A 15,348-nucleotide genomic window follows, 5' to 3' on the forward strand; every position below is an offset into this window, starting at 1 on the left:
TGCAAATGACCTGATCCGCTAAGCCCATGAGCAGAATCACTGGTGCCAAGCCATTTCTCAAGGCTGGTTCTACCAAAGATTTCTGTAATGTCTGTGAACCATAAAGAGATCACACTGGGCTGTCAGATAGTTGGAAGCAGGAAAGATTCGTGGTAAATAACACCATATTTAATAGTAAAAATTACTGAAAGTACAAAAAGATGTTGACTCTTATTCAGAAAATAAATAAATAAATAAATAAGTAAAAAATGTCCAGACAAAATAATTTCTGAGATCCACTGTTCAAAAACATTTTGCTAAAATGTGGATATCTAACTTTCAGCTGGCTAAAGACCAACAAAAGAAATGTTGAATTTATTTGGAAGTCCATTTTCCTCTGTGCATGAGAAAAATAATAAAAATGAAAATATAGGAAGCTGTAGAAACCTTAACTCTGGAAAAACTATCTTTTCTGAGATACATGCACACACCTCCAGTGATTTGCATACATATATTCCAAACTGTATTTATCAACTATGTGTATATTTACACAAACATATGCACACCATGCATTAATAACTTTATTAATTTACGAATAATCATCTAACTGCTTAATAAATAATACATGCCTCTACCTCTCTGTTAGTATTCTTTTTAAGTACATCTGCAGTCTTAGAAAAGGGTCTAACATTCCCAGTTATAAACAAAACCAATATCCTGATCTAGGAGCCCTGTGGAATATTTATTTTAATGAAAATTACACAATGAGTTGTACAGGACATTATGTAGAAATAATTATGGTGTTTTTAGCTCTGACAGTGTTCTAATTGGCCTCTCGGACAAGAAGAGTTAATCTGATCCATGAAATAGAAAAATTTTTTCAAAGTACTTGTCCATCACTCCTGTATACTTTCAATGAGCTTTATGTATTTGAACTGAAGAATGACTTACGGAGCTAAACATCATGGATAGATTTTGTAACAAACTAGAATAAAGAATACTACTGAATTGCTTAATGAAAAAAAAAACCCAACACACTCCTCTCAATCAAACCAAACCTTGAAATGAAAAGATACTGGAATAAACTTTATAAAGAAAGAATTTTACATTTTTCATGGGCAGTGATGCTTGGGGTATTCATTTCATAACATGTAGCTGTCTTTTGCTACTTTACAGTTCTACCTTAGACATAAACATTATTGAATCTAAAACTGTTGTTGAGAATATTTAATTTACCTCCTGGGGCACCGAGTATATTGACATAAAATATATCAGTTGAATCACAACACTCTTACAAAATTTCTCTTACCTGGACCCCATCTGATGCTGGGATATAACTTGCTCTTTTAAATGTGTCTGTAACATTTCTGAGAATTTCCACAGAAATCAAAAGGTCCCCTGCATAAAAGTTCTTCCTCTGAGTTAAATCCAATAGTGTCTTGGTCACCTGGGACATTCCATCACCAGCCAACGTCCTCTGTCCCTTGGCAAGGTGCTCTTTAATCTGTATCAGAAGAACAAAATGAATATCAGAATCTACTTTACCGAAAAAAGTAGGTACATTAAATTCTAAACACAACCAGAACTATTAAATATCAGCTATTATAAAAAAGTTATCCTGTTAATGAGAATGAGAAAACAAAATCATAGTAGATTATGATGACAGAATTATTATGTTTATTATAAAGTCATACAATCTTATACTGAAAGATGCCAAGACATCATGTATTCTGAAGCTGTTACACTTCACACATTTATTTCTGTTTGGACACCAATAACTTCTCAATATCTGTTTTCTCAAAGAAATGCACATGGCTGGACTGTCGCTTTCATCTGCTGCCTTATTTAGTAAGGAACTAGTCTTCCCCAGAGGAACAGCTGAAGAACCACTACTATCATGCATGAAACAACTGTTCTAAGAGCTCTGAAAGGGGTAAATGCTAAGGCAGCCCTTGCTATACTCTAGTTTAGCATGGGGAAGTATATCATTCACCTCTGCCAGCCCAGCTTGGCTAATCAATACAAGAGTGAAGAATTGAATAGGATATGATTCAAGTCTTCTCTTTTGTAGTATTAACAACACAAAGGTGCTAATCCTGTTTTTTCAGGAAATGCAAAGATTAGAATTCTGAACTGCTCCTGTGAATCCATGCAGAGGCTTATCTTGGATGTAGTTCTTCCAGCAGACCCGTACACGGCCAGTGATAAATGTAATTCAAAATGCACATGCTGGTCGAAGAACCATCCCGGTAAGAAGCTGAATTTGTGGATCTGAATAATTCTTAAAGTTGACACAGCAACCTAAGAAAGATGCACAGTGCATCACAAAGACAGATGTCACAAGGCCAGCCAAGGCTGAAAAAGAATGCATGGATTAAACAACCGAGGCGTATAGCAGCACTTCACTGGAAAAACTGCAGATCAAAGTCCTGTTTGCACTTCCTTATTCCCAAGAAAGTAGTGGTTCATAATGTGATGTATACAGTCTCAGATCCTGAGCTTAGGCAAATGAATTTTCTTCCTTTCTCGTACCTTTTATGAGCTGTTATTTTCCTACAAGGTTACACTTAAAGCCTCCTTTTAAAATGGACAGAAACTGCAGAAAAGGATTCTTGCAAGCAAATTTCATGCCTAATTATTTATTTCAGTTTTCTGAAAACTGTGGGAGACATTCTCCTGAAATATTTGTCAATGCTTGCACATTTTAAAGATGACAGAAGCCAACTTGTTATTGCTTTTGGACCATGCATAACACACAGAAGTCTTAATCTTGGCTGCTTTTGCAGTGCAGATAATAAAAATAACAATAGCTTTCACTATTTTCTAAACCTTTGAGCAAGCAAAGCTGTGTAAGGCTCTCTTTTCAGTGCAGAATTTTACACAACTCTAGCAGCAGAACTGGGAGCTGTAGTAATAGCGCTTCCAGCAAGACATTCTGATCACCTTTGGACACTGTGGTAAAAAAGGCCTAGCAAGCATCTTGCCCGCAGTGCCACAAGACTAAATTATTATGTCTACTTCAGCAGTAACTGGGGTTGTGCTGCAGGTGATTTAAATTAGCTCAGAATTATTGACTGTTAAAATTACAGCTCAGTTTGGAACTGTTTTTTTTAAAAGAACATATCCAGAAAGCACAACAACGCTCCTTTGGGTCACACCACTTGTGAACAGCCTTGTAAGCACCTTTTCCTCATCCTCTCTAGCTCCAATCCAGACATTCCTTTCTGTGGTCTTTAGCTATCTCTCCAAGATTGTCCTGTCTTGAATGTGACTAGCAGCATACCCTTAACAGTAGCATAAACAAACAGAAGGTTACAATATCAATATATTAAGATAAGTAAAATGGATGAATATTAGAGTCAGTTAGTTGAAGGTTGAGATCATAGACAGCCAAGCTACTGGTAGGGCAGGGTAAGAATGTGCAGCCTCCTTATTACCAACTTATTATACAATTTATTTTCTTGTTATGAGACAGCCTACAACTCCTAGATACAACTTCACAGGCCATTCACTCAGTTAATGTAAATTGCTGTAGCACTAATAATGCCAATGAAGACATCCAAATTACTATCAGTTGAAGATCCAGAATCCTAGATTACTGGCATAGCTACTAAATGTGTCTTTCAGCATGAAAATACATAATATTGCTATCAGCAGTTGGGAGAATGTCTTTGTCACCATTTTGCTTATTTTCTATGCTGTGGTCATTGTGATATTATATACTGTCCAAGAAAGTTATTTTGTTCACCACTGTAGGTCCTTGTACCTCCCTGTGAAGGTCATTTTTTAGTGGTCTTACAGGCAGGCTCATTAAAAATAAAGTTTATGAGCCGAGAGATAGTGAAATGAAGCAGCTGTTAAAGTGATACTCAATTGTCAGTTCAACCTCTAGCTGTCTGCACTATAGAGCTACATACTTGAAAAATTATTGATGTTTAACTGGACTTTGACTCAGGGTCCAACTGCCTTTGTCCCCTGATTTATCAGCAAGTATGACACAGAATAAAAATGCCTCCTTACAAAGTCAGATCTAGGCTTCAGGCACTACAGTACAAATTTATTTACAGTACTTTAATTACCATAAACCTAAACAGCTAGATGTGGTTTGAAAGGACGGCAAACAATGAACCTTCAAGAAACCTACAAAAGATTCAAAAGAATGATTTATTTAAAGAGTTACTACAAGGTCATCCTTTTTTCAGTATTTTATTTAATTTGATTTTGTATTCGTGACTTGATGTCATTTATACATTTCATGGCAAGGTGTTGTGTAAGAACCCAAATTAGGAAGTCCTTAAATAGAAGTGAAGAAAAATATTTTGAAACAAGAATATAACCTGAAATTGCTCATGATCTGTAAAACCACTTTGCTTTGTACCTCCACAACCCAACACTAATATTTTATAAAACATTTCTCATAAGGCTTTCAACACACAGAACAGGAATATTCACATCACATACAGTAGTCACCTGAATTATGCAATTGTATTAGAAGCCTTAAAGCTATTTAGAATCTAAGTTCCTCTAGAGAACAATTCAGAGCACCTGAAATCTTATCTTGACTGCTCTGAATCATGTTACCTAATCTCTGTGGTTTTAATCTGGAGGCTGGATTGGTGATTCCCCCTCAATTAATGTTAAGCAATGAATTAAACTTATTTTAATAATTATGAGCATTGAGGCTCAGAAAGATTTTAGCTGAAATTCTTAAGTCTGTGTGTTTAAAGTTAGGAACACAAATAAAAAGGCCAGAAAATATATTTTTGGCTGCTATAATATTAGCATAGGTGTAATCATGGGCTGAACTGATCTCATGCAGCATGCTAATGTTTAAACTATAATGTGATGTCATTGTGAGGAAGTTTTACCTTTGAGATTTGAGGAAAATGTTATTACAATGTGTTTTTTCTGATCATCAGTGGACAATTCTTTAGGTGTTTTAGGAATACAGAATCTAAAAGTTTCATTTACTTTCCCTTACTATCATTCAGTATTTACAATTCCGCTAGTTTATTTTAAAGCTGGTTCAGGGTTCAAGAACATGTTTTCACCTATCTTTCAAATGAAAGAGGTAAAGTTGAGTTGAAAGGCACAGGTATGCATCTGAATATTTATAATCTAATTTCATATAAAGGTCTTTTTCCTCTTCTACGCATACAACATTTTATGAAGCAGATTGCTAAAGCAATACAAAACGATTTTCCACTTTGTTATCAGTGAAATTAGTAGTCTCAAAATAGGTCATGATAATAGATTTTAATAAGTAAAAGGTTACTGCAAGCAGGAAGGAAATAATATATTCCCTGTGTCTATAATGGAAAAGGAAAAAAAGTAACAGGTTTCAATTATGTCAAGGAAGATGAAAGTTACATATTAAGGAAAACTTTTGAACTGTAAAGGGAGTGAAGCACTACAGTTTACCTGAAGAGACTATGCAGTCTTCCATATTGGAGGCCTTTAATAACAGTCAAGAAAAAATGAGGAGTAACTCAAATACAGTTGATTCTGACATTAGGGAAGAGTTTAGGGCTGAGTGACCTCAAGAGTTACCCTTCAGTTATATAATTCTGTAATAGCTCCATGCAAATAATCCAAAACCCAAACTAAAACCTCATACAATTTACAATTTATCCCAAGCAGAAATTCTGAAGGTTAAGGAATGACTTGGAAACTGAACTTTTACATTACCGCATTTACCCACTGTCATGGTATACGATTTGCTACACCAGGTTTGTGCAGACAGTGTGTCTCAGTCTTCCTCTCAGCACTCAGCTTACATCACTGCAACCTTGCTTTTTCTGGGACTTATTCCTGATTGGCGCTGATGAAAAGATGAGAATTGTTTCTCTGTATACGAACAGCTGTCTCACTCTCATATACCTGTATCTTTTTTTAGGCAAAATATTCATCAAAACAGTGGTTTATTCTTTGAGAAAAGGAGCCAGCATTAATCACATAGAATTCTGTGCTGTTCTAGACAGTCTCAGACAAACTGAATCTCTGCACAGAAGCCAGAGAAATTGCATGTGTTCTTCTATATGTACTGAAGTATATTGCAAAATCTTTGAAGAAAATCATCTAATATCTATGGGAGCCTTACATATTTTTAGAAGAAGAATGTGAACAGCCCAGAGGGATGCTTAGTTCTTTTACTAGCTTCTGTGTCTCTCTCTCACAAGGAGACTCCCATTATTACACTCAAGAGATTTTTTTGCTGCTTTAATCTATTCCATAAATATTTGTTTATCATCGTCATCATCATTATTACTATTGTCACTCATTGCCTGAGAACAAAATCTAGAACAGGACAGAATTCTGTGATTAATGCTGGCTCTTTTTCTCAAAAGAATAAATCACGCTTTTGATGAATATTTTGCCTAAGAAAGCTTACAGGTATATGAGAGTGGGATAACTGTATGCATGCAGAGAAACAATCCTCATCTTTTCATCATGTGAGTCAGTCCTGGAGATTAATCCCTAAACATGTGTAACTACATCCCCCACAGACCAAACATGGCTATAGGCACACAACTAAAAAATGTGACTTCATGAGAAGTCCGTAAACATGCATTCCTTGACAGAGAAAGTCATTATAAAGCTTCAGTATTTTAATTATTGCATGGATTCAGCAAAATTTCTGAATAGGAAGGTCATAAGACTGCTCTTCAGTAAAGCAACAGATGGCTTTAGGAACATGAAATGAACAGTTATTAAGGGATTACTTCTGTTTTAAATTTAGGTTTTTCTTTCTAATATTTACCCCTGTGTTTGTTGACCAGGATTTATATTATTATTTTATTAGGTATTGCTATTAAGTGCTTCAATTATCTGTAATTAAATCCTGCTCACATTGGCATGCTATGTGAGGGATCTTGTTGTTATTGTTGTTTCTTTTTTTAACCAGAGGGCATGTCTTTAAGATTTGTGTTATCTATGCATAATGAAACCTGACAAGAGCAAGAGTTGAGAGGGAAAAAGAATGACGAGCCTGAGAGGCTTGTTTTCATTTTATGACAAATATAGCATTGCTGGAGGTAAAGTCTCTTGGCTCTCTGTAATGACAGAATGGCTAAGGCTAGGTGTCATAAAAGGACATACTAAAAATGATTTGTCTTTCTTTTTTCTATAGTACCTGGTCATCCTGGTGGGTATCCATCCCTAAAATATAAACCTCTGATTAATTGAGACAATTTATATATTTATTTGATTTTATGTTTCTATACGGTCATTCAAATCATGCTCACTTCTGTTTGCAGGACAAGAATGGTTCTCTCAAGGAATTAGTATTACTTACTGTGGAGCCCTAAATTCTGTATGGGAGCATTGCATTAATTTATATGCAAGAGAATAATCATCTGTATCTCACATACTTAATAAATTTGAGCTTAAATATGGTGGGGGAATGCAGCAAATGAAGCAGTGGAGCAAAAAAGCAGGGGGATGACTGCAGCGAGTATATCATGCTATGACCACTGCTTTGCAGCTAGCTGTCTAGCCATATTCCTCCAGTCATTCTGCCAGCTGTACTAGAATGAAGGTTCCTGCAGTTCTGGTAGCCTTTAAGGGAAAATTAGAAGAACGCTTTCTTTATTGAGTTCCTAAATGGCCTTCATCTCTCGTTTTCCCTCTGGCCATACTCTAGTGGAGTTCACCTGTTGGCTGCAGTGTTGGTTGGCTTGGAATATCAATGTGGTCAGGGAGCACTCAGCTGCTCACTGCTGCAGCAAATCTCAGTGTAACTCAGGAGCAGCAGAAACCACCAGAGAACATTTCACTTAACACACACATTATTTTTTGCTAAATCAGACATTAAAGGATGATTGAGGCTGCTGAGATCATAGTGGGGGCTTTTCTTTGAATTTTTCAAGAGGGATCGTTTGGTTGTTAGAGCAGATGTTCAAATGCAGAAAGGAAGAAGAGCAACTTATTCCAACTGAGTGAAATTGTGTTTTGCTTTTGCAGGATAGAAGGGAAATGTTTTCTTCCACTGTATAGCATCTCTAGGTTTGGAGTGCATGGGTATGCTGGGGAGATCAAGCCCTGAAATTTCATGAAAAGGGAAGTACCACGGTACCTTTAAATACATTTGCACTTTCCTGATCCTAGGCTGCTCATTTCTCATACCTGTTGTAACACAGGCAATTATGGAAAGAGCAATGATTCACTTAGGTTGGAATGGATGGTTTCCAGTCTGCACATTTTATAAAAGTGGCTGAAGTATTGGGTTACAGACTTCCTCTCTTTGGCAAAGTGCATATTTATTAACAGAAAGTGAAGAGGATCTATTAGGAGACCAAGAAAGGCACATGAGCTTTATAACATGGTGTTGAAAATACTTTAAAAAATTGAGGTTTCAGCCCATGCAACGAGTTTGGCAGGGCAGGGCTGGCAGAGCTTTCTCATGACCAAATAAGTGACTTCACCATCAAGCAACTAACAATACTGAAGTTACTAGGCTTTTTCAAAAGTTTTGATTTCTTCCCATGCAGAATGGGAAAATATTAGTCAGGCAGAGGAAAACTGTTGTCTGCATAATCTGTTGATCAGTTGTTTTGTGAGAAGAGGAAATAGAAAAAAAATCTTACTGCTTATTGCTGGGCAAGGAAAGAACGATAATTTACTGATACAAGTATCCTACCTCTCAAAGGCAGGGAAGGTAAGATGAATAGCTGGCATATACCAATATAAGGATAGACTGAGGCAGAAGAAAAATGTTATTAAGGCCTATACATTCAAATCTCCACATAACTAAGCCTGGCTGCTTCGCTCTGCAGCTAAGTAAAAAGAAACAAAGCAGTGAACTAGCAAAAAGAAGCAGTAAATTTTTTGGGAGGATGCCTTTCAATCCCATGAGTAGAGCAGTCATTCCACTGAGGAGTACATGGACAGGCTGATAAGCTACCTTTGTAATACAATTTGGAAAAACAAAATCATCTCTAATGAACTGCAGCTGAGCAAATCATTATTCACCCCAGAGTTCCTTTTATCAAATTATATTTTAGCCAAGTATTCACAAAATTCTGAATAATGCTGCTGTGGAAAAAGTGGAAGCAAAATTATAGTATGAACTAGAAGGAGCAGAAATGCATTTTTATGGCTATATTATCAGTTTGATATGCAAAGATTCACCTGCATAAGTTCCCATACTCCTTCATGAGTGTTAATATCTTGAAACCAGTGTAATATCTCATATGCAGATTTCTTGTCCCTAACACTCAAAAGTTAAGAGGTTTTAGGTTTTCTAACTTCCTCTCTCTGATAGAAAAATGGCTGGATTTGCACGGATGCATGTCTGATTTAGGTGTTAAATCACTCAAGTTGGCATAAATTAGTACCTCATATTTATCCAAGCAACCAAATGTAAAATTTCATCGTCCAGGTTTGAAAACTGTGCTACACAGCTTTAGAAAATGAGCTGTATTAATAGATTTTCTGTTAATTTTGGAGATGACCTTCAGAAACAAAGTGTCTTGATGACAGACTTTAGTATTTCTCATTATTAACTGGCATAATACAAATCTCTTACAAACTAGAATGTCCAAAAGCCATCACTTTAGGTGCAAAGGCTATTCCAGTGCATGGTGAGGCAGTGATACATCACCAATATTGTTTAAGTAGACCCCTCACAAAATTATCTTATTTTCAGATACAGTAAATCCTGTCACCTAGAATGCGTACATAACAGAGTGGAAAATAGAAATAGCCCAATCTATTCAAGTATTTTCCATTTAAACAAAATCAGTTTCTAATAATGCTTGGTAGACTCTTATTCCAACAAGTTTAAACAGTCTCTGCTCTTTTATGCAATTTTCTTTTTTAAGGGCAATCTATTTGCTCTACAGAAAGGTTTCTGAAAGCCTAAAGGTAAATGACTTGGATCCAAAATGAATTCACTTAAACTCCCCTTCTAGGAATAAAATTACTGAGTTTTTGGTAGCAAACTAGTTCCCCATGACATTCAACAACCTCTTGATTTCTGGACTTCAAAATACCAGATTCAAAATTGGAGTCAGTACTCCTTTTGGAAGCCAGTAATTTTCTAAGAGCAATAGACAAAGAGATGTTGATTCTATTCCATTTGTTAATGGTTTTCATTACAGTTGGTCATATGGGCTTCAGACATTCATTTCATAAAGATCCCAGAAGCTAACTCATTGCTCCCCCACAGCAAAATATTGTAATCTAATTTCCATGTATGCATTAGTCCCCGTTCATGGTTTTTTTTTCTTTTTAGCAGATGAAGTCTTTAGCTATTACTTTCAGGAGCTGTTCATACAAAGGATCATGTAGGCTAATCCTAATGCTGGGCTTTTGCTTCTTAATCTTCTCATTTGTAGTCCACCAAGCTTTGACAGACTTCAAGAGAGAGAATGGAAATGAAAGTAACTCTGAGTAATCTGAGGCACTTCAGTGACTCTTGTTTCTCTGATACCATCTGAGTAGGAATCCAGACTACTAAATATCAGTTCTGTTCTTTGTCTTGCAGGCACTCACACCCAGTCACGGTATGAATAGATTAAATTATAGTTCAATAGTTGAAATTAATAAGAAATTATTCTCAAGAAAAATTTCACCCTGTTTGTCTAAATGAGGTAGAAAAAAAAATCAAAGCATCGAAGTAGGGCACAGAATATCTGGTTAGCTCCAGCCCTCCTGAGTTGTGCTGGTCCAATTCAGTTGGAGCAAAACACCCAGAACTCAGTTAGTTTCATGTTTGATTATTTTATAGACTACAATGGGGAAAAAAGAAACGTTTGAAAATTGCAAGAAGATGAGAATTGAGAAGAAGAAAGTAAAAGAAAGACCTGGAGAATGCATTCTCCATTGTATTAGGTATTTCAGGCAAGACTGAATGTCTTTCTATGAGAGATGCTCTAGTTCAACAGGAGATATCACATACTTAAAAAAAAAAAAATCATACAGAAGATCATACAGAAGATCAGGCTAAGTAATCATGACGGTCCCTTTCTAGACTTAACATTTACAAAAAGACCAAAGCAGAAATTAGATATTGCCTTATATACTAAACAAGGGCTGCAGCAAGAACAATGATTCGCTTACTAATATACACTTGAAATCCTGGAAATGAAATACGTGAGACAGACTAGATTTTGAATTTGTTCTGTCACAAAGCATCAATTACACAGCCCAAGTTGGCAGATTCTGGCAGTCAAAGTGTATATATGTGGTATGTCTTTTGCTTTAACTTCTTTGTGCCATAAGAAGAAGGAATGCCTACTGATTCAGTCTGGAATCTCTCATGGTGATGCTAAACCTGATTTGACAATGTATTTAGTCAGTGGAGTTGCATAACATTTGATCTGCTTATAGAATTTCAGATATGCAGAATAATACTTCAGAATATTTTGAATATATATTTGTTTTATAGCTCAGAACATAGCTCAGAAAATAATAATCCAAATTAACAAGGTACTATCCAAGTTAACAATTTTAAGTAAAATTATTAGGCAGCCCATTTTCTCTTTCCAGATCAAAAGAAGATAACAAAGAGTGAATAGAATACTTCACAGCATTATACAGTCTAAGACTGGGTCAGTAGATCATCTAATCTGCTTTTCTATATATGGTAGTCCATTAAACTACAGATATTCTTTATAGAGCTTAAAATATGTTAGTTATGTCAAAGGATTTCAGTTTTCAGAAAATTAAACTCTATGTCAAAGGCAGAAAAAAAACAGAGAGTAGGATATAACAAGGTCCATAACTTCTGCTATGGCAGGAATTGATTTGGTAAGATGCACAAATGGTCCCCCGAGAACCCAAACCACGTCTATGCCATAGAGAAGGACAAAACCTCAGAATTCTGAGAAAAAGAACTGGAATTAGGTAAAGCAGGGAAATTCCTCCCTATCAACTGAAATATGGTGATCAGTATATGACTGAGAACTATCCACAAGGAACAGAAGAAAGGATTTTGTCTGCCACTAGATCTTATCCATCCTAACCATAATACAACAAATAATTGGAAACCTTTCTTTTCTGTAATGTCCTCTTTCTCAAGAATACATTTAATAAACTGTGCATCAATGGGCAAAAAATCCCTTCTTAGCTCCACAGATAACTGCTAACAGTCCTGAAACATAGCACTTGACAAGGAGCATTTTCTTAATAAAAAGCTGCAAGTACTGCAAACACGCTAGGGCAATACAAGAAATCCTTGTCCAAACATGCACTCAGAAACAACAGAAAGTTATATATATATGTGATGTTTCTTGTCTTGTTCATCAAGTTATTGCTTGATTCTCTAGGTCACATGATTCCAGAAGGCAAAAAATAGGTATTTATCATTTTGCATTTTCCGCTTATAATGCTGTAGTAAGATTAGTCCTAATTATGTTCTTTAAGTACTGTTATTAGGACTGACCAAATAATTTCCCAAGGGTTTATTTGATGGATTTGGGCATTTTGTGCCTTAATTTATTCAGTGAATAATTCTTCATATTAGTCAACCAGCTATATAAGCTGGTCAAATAGCATCTGTTGAATCCATTTGATGACTGGTTTGTACCAGACGTTGGATAAATTATTCATGACTAATTGGTTCCATTATTCAAGGAGACTTAATTATCATCCATGGTTTTAAAAACGACCTGTATTCCACAGTGCACAAAGTAAAACAAACTATCAAAAGTACAGGCAGTAAGTTTGTGGCATAGCTGAGATGCATCATCCTCTTAACTGCTTTTACTCAAGTTCCTACACAGGGATGGCGTAGGGCACCTTTCCCTCTGATGACGCAAGTTGACTGTCAGTCTCTACACCACAAGCCAAACCATTTCACTGTTTTATCATGTTCCACCTTATATTCTCTTCAGAGATCCCATATTTACTTTATTTTTAGCATGTGAGTGTTTTTCTGTGCTCTGATATGAAGAGAGATGAAGATTAAGAAGGAACAGTGGCCTGGTGATTAGACACTAAGTCAGAAGACTAGACATAGATTTCCACCTTAATCACAGGCTTCCTGAATGACTGAGTTCCTCATTTAACTGGCCTCCCTCAGTTCCCTATTAACAAAAAATTGAGAGAGTAGTACAGCCTAATCTCAAGGAGACGTTGAAGAGAGACGTTCAAACAGACGCATCTCTGAAACTGTTGTAACAGAATATCAAGTACAGTATTGATGTAAGTATCAAACAGTGGTTCATATATCTAGACAATTCCATTTAACCAATGGAAGACACTGCCTTCTTCTTACACATTTGAGGTCCCACTACATGCCTATCCTGAGTAGAGCCAATAATTATGCCTGGCACACTCTGTGAATGGCTGGAAAAAGAGATAAATTATGCATGGTGATGGGGTTAGGAATAGAGTATATTACAATTTGCATTACGAGAGTATTTTGTAACTTCACTGACTCTTCACTTTTGCAAACAGACTTCCAAATGGGTTTTGAGGTGGAAAGATAGTGTCATCTCAGTATGAATTACATAGTTACCTTATTGGTCATTATTACAAGTCTTAAGTCAAGCTGAAAGAGATGCAGCAGTAACTGGGTTTCTGCAATTTTAATACTGCTTATTAAGGGTTGAAATCTTTCCTATGTCACTCCCAGGTAAGCAACAGAAAACATGTAAAAGTACATGAGTCTTTGTGCATGAAACTGCACCTCCTGTAGGTACATATAGTAGGTACATATTTATATACTAAGGGGATGATCTTCAAGGATCATCTTTAAGGATGATCAACTGCTGTAATATATATATATTCTATGCTATACATAGCATAGAATTATAGGTCAGTGTGGACATATGGTGAAACCTGTGTTAGTATTAGTAGGGAAAAGCATCTTTGGGAGAGAAAGTAAAAATCATATTGATATTAGAGCGGGAGTCTACGAATTAACTTTGTAGGATTTCTGCCTTGTGTGAATTCCCAATTCCACTGAAGTCACAGGAGTCACTGGAGCCAATATTTCACAAGGGCCAGTCCTCATTGATAGACACATGCAGCCCTGAACTTCTCTACCCATAGTCCAAGATGGCCAGATGTAAAGTAGTTTTGTATATAAACAGTAATTAAAGTAAATACAGTAGCCTCGGGACTATCTTCTAACCCTGAGGCCAACTAATACAGCCCAGCTTGTGTCCCTCAGGCTGATCTCTTTCCTCTCCTCCGCCACAGAGAAAGATGGTTTAACTGCCTGTTGGGAATGATTTCTCTGCCATGCTATTCTCTAAATGATGCTAGGCATTGTCTGCGACAGTGCTGGCTGGCATGGTCTTAAATCATGTCAGGGAATATGCTAATACATAAACAGTTAAACAGTACAGATGACTGCAAGAACACATCTGAGCTTGGGTATTCATTGTGTTTAGTTTATTTACTAGTACAACTGCAGTCCTCCAGTCCAGAATCTGTGTAGCTAGGCTAGCAGACTCTGTGGCCAAGGCAATATTCTCTGGCTCCCAGCATATGATATGCTTTTCATCAGAGAGTATTTGCTTTGGGCACAGCATCACGTGAATTCAGCTACATGGCTTCTGGGCTGGTTCTGGATCCTATGTGGCTAGTTTGGATGGAAAAGAGGTAGAGACCTGTCTGTATCCCTCCAGGAAGGCATTCCATTAATTTATTAAGTATTGTCTGTATAGCATACACATCAGCTACTTTAAATCAACTTCATAAAATCTTTTTTTTTCTTTTATTCTATGTATTTCAGAGAAGAAATGAAAGAGATTCAGCTCAGACTAGGATTTCATGGAACAGTCACAGAACTGAATGACATCCCCCCACTACTCTTAGTATGAGTTGGTAAAATAACATTATTTGTAAGTTAAGCACACTGAAAAATCTCATAAATGCTTTGATAAGCACACATTTATTATAGCAACACCATCTGTCAGCAACTTCCTTATAAAGCCCTGTTTTCAGGGATTTATAGAAGTGACATATGTATCATGGGGGGACAAGCCTACATTTGCAGGGCTATGACCTTATAGGTCTTTAACTCTATTTTCTATGATTCTTTAAATAATTTGTCTTGTTCACTTTGAGTGGCAGCAAGATGTAAGACAAGTTGACATGCTTTGTGAACAGCTCCCAAGTGTAAAAAAAGCCACTTTTCTCCTTTAAATTGTCATCTAGAGTGAAATTTAGTGCAGCAACAAGGTAGTGTTTAGATGCTTGTGTAACTTTAAAGAAGCTTTAGCTATTTTTAAATGTTCTTTGGCAAAAGATTATTTCACAGTGTGGTCTAATCATATTTAATATTTTGAAAAAGGAAATAAAAAAGAATAGATAAATCTGATCTGGCGTAGAAATGCCTTTTTTTGTCCAACAATGACCCCATTCTGCCAAGACAGACCTGCAGTTCTTCAAAAATATCAGTGCACCACCAAAACA

At 36.2% G+C, this 15,348-nt stretch overlaps 1 protein-coding gene across 1 annotated transcript in view; it reads right to left on the bottom strand.

Moving 5' to 3' along the window:
• The window catches only part of ADGRB3 (adhesion G protein-coupled receptor B3), a 468,945-nt gene that overhangs the window by 242,849 nt on the left and 210,748 nt on the right, over positions 1 to 15,348 (bottom strand). The window contains exon 11 of the mRNA XM_067294133.1: positions 1,289 to 1,483. Within this exon, the coding sequence (XP_067150234.1) occupies positions 1,289 to 1,483 (195 nt within the window). The remainder of the gene's footprint in view (positions 1 to 1,288; positions 1,484 to 15,348) is intronic.

This window comes from Apteryx mantelli, chromosome 3 (assembly GCF_036417845.1).
Source record: "Apteryx mantelli isolate bAptMan1 chromosome 3, bAptMan1.hap1, whole genome shotgun sequence".
Taxonomy (NCBI): domain Eukaryota; kingdom Metazoa; phylum Chordata; class Aves; order Apterygiformes; family Apterygidae; genus Apteryx; species Apteryx mantelli.